At 39.5% G+C, this 8,799-nt stretch overlaps 1 protein-coding gene across 1 annotated transcript; it reads left to right on the top strand.

Annotated features, from left to right (window-relative positions):
- Positions 1-7,289: 7,289 nt before the first annotated feature.
- LOC131949613 (sodium-dependent phosphate transport protein 2B-like) lies at positions 7,290-8,162 on the top strand. The gene has a single exon (XM_059311459.1). The coding sequence runs from the start codon at positions 7,302-7,304 to the stop codon at positions 8,160-8,162; it is 861 nt and encodes a 286-aa protein (XP_059167442.1). The 5' UTR covers positions 7,290-7,301.
- The last annotated feature ends 637 nt before the right edge of the window (positions 8,163-8,799 follow it).

Genomic DNA, 8,799 nt, shown 5'->3' with positions numbered 1-8,799 from the left:
AATAGATTCAGTCTAGACAGAATTTACGCCCCAGTGAACATGAAAATCAACAAAGTAGAACACCTATTCTCAACACTACAGTTTAGCGACCATACAGTAGTTCTGACAACTTTAAACAACGAACAAACGCAAAGCAAACAAAAACATAACACATACTGAAAATTCAATAACACACTATTACTAGACGAGCGCTACATCAAAACTATAAAAGACATAATACAATTTTACACGCAGTCATCACCAAAATTTAACAAAATCCAACATTGGGAAGATTTAAAACAAGACATTAAGCTGGTATCTATTCAATATGCTTGTAGCATTAATAGCGTTAGGGCCCACATAGAAACTAAACTAGAAAAAAACAACTAAGTATGTTTAAGGGAAAAAACAATAACAAAGAACAAAAAAATAGACTCAATAGAAACGGAACTTTCGAAAATACAAGAATATAAATATAGATAGACACAAATCAGAAGCAAAATAGAGCAGATAGGCTCGGAAAACCAAACACACCACACTCTCATACTAGAACAAAGCATACAAAGATAAAAACAAATCAAACAAATAATGGACGAAAACAACCAAGAAATGACTGACCCAAGAACGATTTTAAAATCGACTCGCGTTTTTATTTAACTTATCTTCATAATCTTTTCCCCTTCGTGCCCAATACACAAATGGAAGATAAAGTAAAGATCGTGTTTCAATCACCTCGACATACAGGGAGATAAAGTGTGAGAAAATTTTGTATAAATGCTACTAAACTGATGATCTTTTTTGTGTAACGTGAAGCACACTTACCTGCAACACTACCGTCTTTTCAAAAGACAACAAAGGCCCAATGGCTGTTTTTTTATCTTCTCTCGTTCTGTGCACTATACTTATACTTTAACCCATAACATAGCTTTGTATAAATTGTTATAGCGAAATGCTACTAAGCTGATGATTTTTTTGTGTAACGTGAAGCACACTCACATGTGATGCTCTAGTGCAGGGGTCTCCAAACTACGGCCCGCGGGCTTGATGCGGCCCGCGAGGTCATTTTATCCGGCCCGCGACGATCTTTTTGTTGTAGGTGGCTGAGGAGCTTTGCACAGAAAATTCAAAATAATTTGAAAATGTAGCTTTGTATGCAAATACAATTACTCGCCGTTTTGCAGACATTGGTGAAAGCATTACGACTCAAATAGCGAAAAATTCAAGCAAATTTCGCCATTTTTTAATTGCAATGGATGAGTCGCCGGGCATTTGTTCCACCTCTCAACTGCTTGTGTTCATTAGAGGTGTGGATGAAGATATGAACATAACACAAGAGCTGGCTTCCCTACCGAAGAGGATATCTAACCATAGATAGTTCAGATACAAACACAAAATCGCAAGATTTACCATATTTCACATCAGTAAGATTGCTAATTTTGCGAGAAAATTCTGAGCAGAGAAAAGAAATCGGTGACTTCCTGACAGTGTTTCTTCCAGACTTTTTTCCCCGGGGGGGGGGGGGGCACTTGAAATTTTCGGGGGGGGCGGTAGACTTTCTTCGGGGGGGGGGGGCGGACACTGTTAAAAGTATATATTTTCTATATAAATTATCTAAATTTCATTTCGTTCGGGGGGGGGGGGGGCGGTAAAAAAGAGATGCCTGGAAGAAACTCTGCTTCCTGATAGTAGAGGCAAGTCACAGCCATTATTGTCTGATGAAGAGTGGGTATAGAAATAGGCCTCTGTTGCAGACTTAACTGGTCATTTTATTTTTCTGAACCTAAAACGGCAAGATAGTGAAATTAGTTTCTGATCTATACACCCACCTAAACGCCTTTAGATACTTGGAATAAGTACAGGCTAACAACTTGATACACTTTCAGCAGTGCAAGGTCTTTACGGCGGAAGCAACCACTGAGTTCCCCACGTCATTTACATACGAGATCATTAAAGACCTCCAGTAAGTTTCAGTAGCGGTTTTCTGACTTGGATTCAAAGGCAGAAGAATTGAGACTGTTTCAAAGCCCATTTGAAGCAAATGTGGCCAGTTGCAATGATGAACTGCAGCTGGAGGTAATTGAATTGCAAGAAAATGACTTCCTTACAGACACGTTCAAAGAAGGGCGGATGGGTTTTCATACGTTTTTGCACAAGGAAGACTTTCCTAACATTAAAACTTTTGCATCAAAGTACCTTTCAAATTTTCGAACAACATGCTGTTTGAACAAACATTTTCAAGAATGAAATACGTGAAGAACAATTTGAGAACAAACGTGGACCTCGGGTGGGGGAGGGGGAAATGGATACTTGACATTTGTATATATTTCTATATAAATTATATTTCGTTGGGGGGGGGGGCGGTAGACGTTCTTCGGGGGAGGGGGGCGCCACGACCACCCTGAAGAGATGCCTTAAATAAACCTTGGCCCCCCCAACTGATATTTGATAGTTAATGCGGCCCTCGGGCTGAAAAGTTTGGAGACCCCTGCTCTAATGTATTATGGTTTATTAAGATGTAACCAATGTTTTTACCAGAATAAACTTTTAAAACCAAAAAAAAAAAAAAAAAAAAAAAAAAAAAAAAAATTACTGAAGTCTCACATAATATGTTAGCGCGGGGGGTCGGTAAACTGCGGCTCGCGAGCCGTATGCGGCTCCTTTAATGTCATTGTGCGGCTCTCCAGTTCAATGCACAATGATTAATAATTATATAGTTTCATTTGCAAAACTCATAAAAAAATACTGTAAAAACAACTTTAATAGGATTAAAAAAACTCATCAGAGAACAGTGAGAATAGGTGAGGTAGAAAGTAAATGGACAGCTGACAGCCGCCCTGGCACTAGGCCCAGCCCCACAGCCGCTGTAAGCAGCACCATGGCGACTATTCCATGCTTGCCACTGCCCAAGGGCCGCCTTTTTCAAATGTCGTTACATGGGGAATGTTATTTTATTCAGAATGCATTCCTCTACCTGTCAGTATGCAATAATTTTACCTGAGTGACGAAGTATGTCAGTTATTAGTTTCCTACGGTTGAGCTATAAGGTACTGGACTCTGGGTTCGCGTGGGGTGAAAGATAAGCCTTGTGAGAACCGAAAGACAGAAGCGACAGATACGGTAATCAAACCGATATCCAAGCCTGTTAGTCGGAGTTTGCCGTGCTGAGGCCTGCCTGGCTATGAAAGATAACTACTGAACCAGTGGTGTCCGTAAAGAAAGAAACAAAACGTTATTGGCTTCTTAAGTGGATTGGGATAGTCCTATGGTGATATTATGTGATTTCTAATTGTATCATAGCAGTTCTAGCTAATAAAGTTTTTGTGCGAAACATTTGTTTGTTTTTACAAGCTTTTATTTAACTCACTTCCTCGTCGGTCTGTCTGTCTAGACGGAAACGCAGGAGTGAAAATTCGGACAGTTCTACTTGACCGACACGATTCACAGTTGGCACGTGGGTCAAGACATGAAGACAATGCAATCTGAAACTAAATTTGACTTAATTGGATGCCTAATTAATTTTTTATGAATTAATTAAAATTTGGACCGAATTAGTAGGCATGTCTAGCCAACCACAACACACGCGTCATCACCTTGAATAGCTGCGCCATCACGTAATGGCTGCGTTCAAAAACCATTGCGCGCCTACTGAACGTGATGTTCAGTAGGCGCGCAATGGTTTTTAGTCATGTAACTCTATTGTAAATAAAACATGTAAAGTACTGAAAAAAAAATTCATAAAAAACGTTTTAATAACAAGCTTTTATGTAATGATGCACTAAAAAGTAGAAAATAAATTATAGTCTACTATTTAAATAACTATAAAGAAAAGCGTGGGTGTCTTCCTTAACATTAGTAAAGGTATCCAATAGATACTAAAGTGACCCACGCTTTTCTTTATAGTTATTTAAATAGTAGTCTATAATTTATTTTCTACTTTTTAGTGCATCATTACATAAAAGCTTGTTATTAAAACGTTTTTTATGAATTTTTTATATGAAATAATAAGTTCATATTTAGTGCTATTTATTTCAAATCAAAGTCAAATGTATTTACCTAATCCTTATTAAATACCAAAATATTAAAAAAAATAATGTTAGTGGCTCATCATCATCATCATCATCATCATAATCATCATCATCATCATCATCATCATCATCATCATCATCATCATCTTCATCATCATCATCATCATCATCATCATCATCATCATCATCATCATCATCATCATCATCATCATCATCATTATCATCATTATAATCATCAGCATTACCACCATTATCCTTATCATTACCACCACCACCACCATCATTATCATCATTATCATCATGTTCGAGACAAAGATACATGGGACAGATGAAGTAGAGTTTATCTGCTTCTGAAACCTCAGCATCTGAAGAGATAGTGTGGTCAGCACTATGTCAAGGTCATCTGAAGTAGGGTGAGTAACCCTTGTGTTCAAGGCCGTTTGAGGTAGGTTAAAGATAGGTTAGCCTCGGGTTCAAGGTCCTTCAAGGTAGGATAAAGATCAGTAAGACTCGGGGTCAAGGTTATCTGAGTTAGGTTAAGGGTAGGTTACCATCGGGGTCAAGGTCCATATTCATTTATTTCCATCTAGTTATCCATACCCACAAACTCATAACATCTCAGGCCTATCCACTCATCCATATTGACTGTCCATATACACGTCTCTATATCCACCTATCCACACATCCATACCCACCCACCTATTTATTCACCAACCCATTCACTCTTCTATATTTACTTTCCATATTTACGTATCTACATCCACATATCAAGTCATCCATACCCACCCGCCTATATATTCCTAGACCTATCCAATCCATCATATTGCCAGTCCATATCCACGTAGCTACATCCACCTATCCACTCCACCATATCCACCCACCCATATCATATCAGACCTATCCACACATCCATATCCATATCATCTCAGACCTTTCCACACATCCATATCCACTTATCCAAACCCACCCGCCTATATATTCCTAGACCTATCCACTCCACCATATTGACTGTCCGTATCCACGTCCCTATATCCACCAATCCACTCCACCATATCCACCAGACCACAACCAGACCCTGGACTGCTCCGGCGTCAGCAGCTGTTTCAGCTCCAGCTCCCACAACTTCTCCCTCTCCAGCTGCGCCGTGAGCAACGTCAGCGTCATGGACGAGCTTGTGGGTGAGGACTTCTCGTGCACGCTGTACACGAGGGACGTGGAGAAGATGACGTGCTTCAAGGAATGTGAGTACTGAGAGCAGAGCCCGACTGCTATGGTGTCTTAATGATGCACGGTTACACGGCCGCGCAGTATTTTTTTTTTAATCAGCCACGCAGTAGATTTTTAAAATCAGCCACGCAGTAGTTTTTACTTTCTCGTATATACGTAGTATAGAGAAAGTATTGTAATCGTGCAAAAAAAAAATCGAGATTTTTACAAATCTCGACGTTTTACACCTCACTGATACGGAAAAACATAATTTTGCAATCTTGTCCGTATGTCTGTGTGTGTGTGTGTGTCTGTGTGTGTGTCTGTCCGTGTGTAAACACGATAACTTGAGTACCGTTACAGCTAGGTTGATGAAATTTCATATATAAGTATTTTATCAAAATCGTAGATCCGTATCAACTTTTGAGCGATTTCCGATAACCGGAAGTGGTACTTTTCCTACTTTGAATTTTTTAAAAGCCTATAACTTGAGTACTATTTCAGATAGATAAATGAAATTTCACATGTAAGTAAAAGATCTAAATTTCTACCTTCTGTTAAATTTTGAGTAATTTCCGTTGACTGGAAGTAGTAATTTACGCTACTTCCGATTTCTCAAAAAACTAATGTAAATTTTAAAAGTACTAATAATAATGCGCACTATTATGCGCTTTTTTTATTTGCGTTCACTTGGTGTGCAATTAATTTGTCTACGAGATTTTATTCTATTTTTAAAACTTTAAGTATTTAAAATGGATTAAAATCATGTCTATAGCCCGAGTTTCCATCCCCTGTTATTTTATATAAGAATATTCGAGAAAGTTTAGGGGAGATCACTCCCGGTTTATTTAAAATCAGCCACGCAGTAGTTTTTTTTTAAGATCAGCTACTCAGTAGTTCTTTTTAATCAACCACGCGGTAGATTTTTTGATCAACCACGCAGTAGATTTTTTAAATCAGCCACGCAGTAGTATTTTAGAAATCAGCCACGCAGTAGTTTTTGAACGAGCAGTCATGTTGTATTGTAAGACTTTGAGAACGCTGCGCACACAAAATACACGTTGCAGGCCACCTTTTCCCCCCTAGAGAGAGCACTGCCCGCCAGCCTTAGTGTCGCATGAGGGAGGTGGCAAGGCTCAGCGAGGCATGGGCGGAGTTAGTTTCAGCGTGAAGTAGGTGGATTAGTCCAAAAACCCCCACTTAGCCCCAGCCCCTCGGACGAAATAGAATTTTGTTTTTAATGGAGAATATTCTGAATATATACCTGTCAACCCTTCCCCACCCCCAGAAAAAATAATGGATGAAAGAAACACTGAGCATATGTGAATGAGTAAACCCACATTGCAGATTTCCCCCCCCCCCCCCCACTCCCAAACTAAATACATTTTATGCACTTTTACCACTGCCCTCTCCCCCCCCCCCCCACCTCCTCCCAGAGAAAAAGGGGAAAAAAAGTCTGAAACAACCACTGTTACTTTGAAAGTTTCAAATCGAACAAACTGGACATGTTGTTAATGTTCTGGATATTTTGTAGGATTCGGTCAGTTGAAATCAATATGATATGATTTCCCAACTGACTGTATGATTTAATCCCCTCCGCCCCCTTATTCATCTTTCCATAAGTTCAATGTAAAAGAATTTAAAAAACCGCAGTATAATCCTGAAATGAATTTCATGGCAAATTTAACTGGCTTTTAATATTTTCAAATTTGAGTTTGTGCTAATGTCGTGCTAGAGGTTAAGTAATTATATATTTATGAAATGAACATTTAAGGATAACATTAGAACCGCAGTTTGCTAGGGTTATCGTAATGTTGGGTATTTATCTATATGAAATTAACATTAAAAAATTACTTTAGCACCGTGGTTAGGTAATAAAAACAAAGTTTTAAACAACAATTTAATATTTTTATAAATATTTATAATTTTCTAAATTTCATGAAAATCCCGGTTTTATTTGTATGAATAAAAATTATATAATTAAATTTATTTGACACAGTTAACTATAATTAAACACTTGAACGCAATTCTGTTGCTTGTAATTTATGATTACTTTTATTTTAATCTTTAGGGGAGTTTTTATTCAAGGGAATGTACTCCACATTAAACGACAAAGCCATTGGAGCAATTATGCTGGTTATCTCCCTTACAATTCTCTGCCTGTGTCTGGTCGCCATTGTCAAACTGCTGCACTCCCTTCTCCAAGGCCCCATCGCTCTCATCATCAAAAAATTCATCAACGCGGACTTACCCGGACCGCTGGGATACCTCGCCATCATCATCGGCGCCGGGTTGACCATCATCGTCCAGAGCTCCTCCATCTTCACCTCCACCCTCACCCCGCTCGTCGGCATCGGGGTCATCGAACTCGACCGGATGTACCCTTTGACCCTAGGGTCAAACATCGGCACCACGACCACGGCGATTCTCTCAGCCTTAGCCAACACGGACGGCCTCAGAAACGCGTTACAAGCAGCCTTCTGCCACCTCTTCTTCAACATCACCGGCATCCTCCTGTTCTACCCCATCCCCTACCTCCGCTTCCCCATCCCGCTTGCCAAATTTCTAGGCAACTGCACGGCCGAGTACCGCTGGTTCGCCATCGTCTACATCCTCCTCATGTTCTTCCTCTTCCCCGCCCTAGTCTTCGCTCTCTCCATCCCGGGCTGGTACGTCCTCCTCGGCGTCCTCGGGCCCGTCTGCCTTCTCTTCATCATCATCGGCGTCATCAAATGCCTGCAGGCTAAACGTCCCCAGAGCCTGCACAGAAAGCTCCAAGACTGGATGTTCCTACCCCAGCCGCTACGGTCTTTAGAACCCTATGATCGCGCCATGCAGAAAGTCTTCTTCCGCAAGCGGTTCCAGGCAGACTCTACCGAGAAGACAGACACTGGTGCCACGTCAGACAGACAACCTAAATGTTATTTATATTTGCAACTTGTATATGATTAGATAAATTACATTCGTTTTGGTTCAGTATGTATATATGGCATGTATATAGCTTACAGAATTTTTTATGTGATATATTATATAAAAGATTAATTTGTGTTAAGTTTTTTTATATATATATATATAAATATGTTTTTTTAGGAATTTTGAGCTCTTTGATCTTATTATAAGAGTTTTGTGAAATTTTATACATTTTTAATAACACGAAAAAGTTGATTTAATTCTAATATTGTTATCATATTGTTGTCATTTAAAGCTTTCGAAAATATCTTTACTGGTCCAAACTTTTATGGAAAAGCAAACGTTGGGTCACTTTAACGGAAAGGCAAACATTGGGCCACATTTACGGAAAGGCAAACCTCGGCCACTTTTATGGAAAAGCCACTTTGCTTAGCCCATATAGAACACTTCAAGCATAACGCTCGTTGACACAAAATGTACGAACAGATCTGGAAATAGAAAAAAAAATTTTCGATTACGTAAGATGCCAATTAGTGCCCCCCCCCCCCCCCCACACCGAATATTTTTGAAGGCGTGGTCGGACTGTAGAGCACACAACTGCTAACACCTCTGATGGGTCCATGACTCAACTTACGGAAATAAAGGAGGCAGGATATACTAATGAACACACCGAGGTCAC

The sequence above is a fragment of the Physella acuta genome, unplaced genomic scaffold (assembly GCF_028476545.2).
Source record: "Physella acuta isolate Inbredline_101_S28 unplaced genomic scaffold, ASM2847654v3 ptg000705l, whole genome shotgun sequence".
In the NCBI taxonomy this organism is placed as follows: Eukaryota; Metazoa; Mollusca; class Gastropoda; family Physidae; genus Physella; species Physella acuta.
The sequence above is the reverse complement of the archived record's forward strand: the minus strand, read 5'-3'. Positions and strand labels throughout refer to the sequence as shown.

Excerpts from the sequence above, each read along its gene's own strand:
- LOC131949613 (XM_059311459.1), top strand. The coding sequence starts at position 7,302 with ATGTACTCCACATTAAACGACAAAGCCATTGGAGCAATTATGCTGGTT.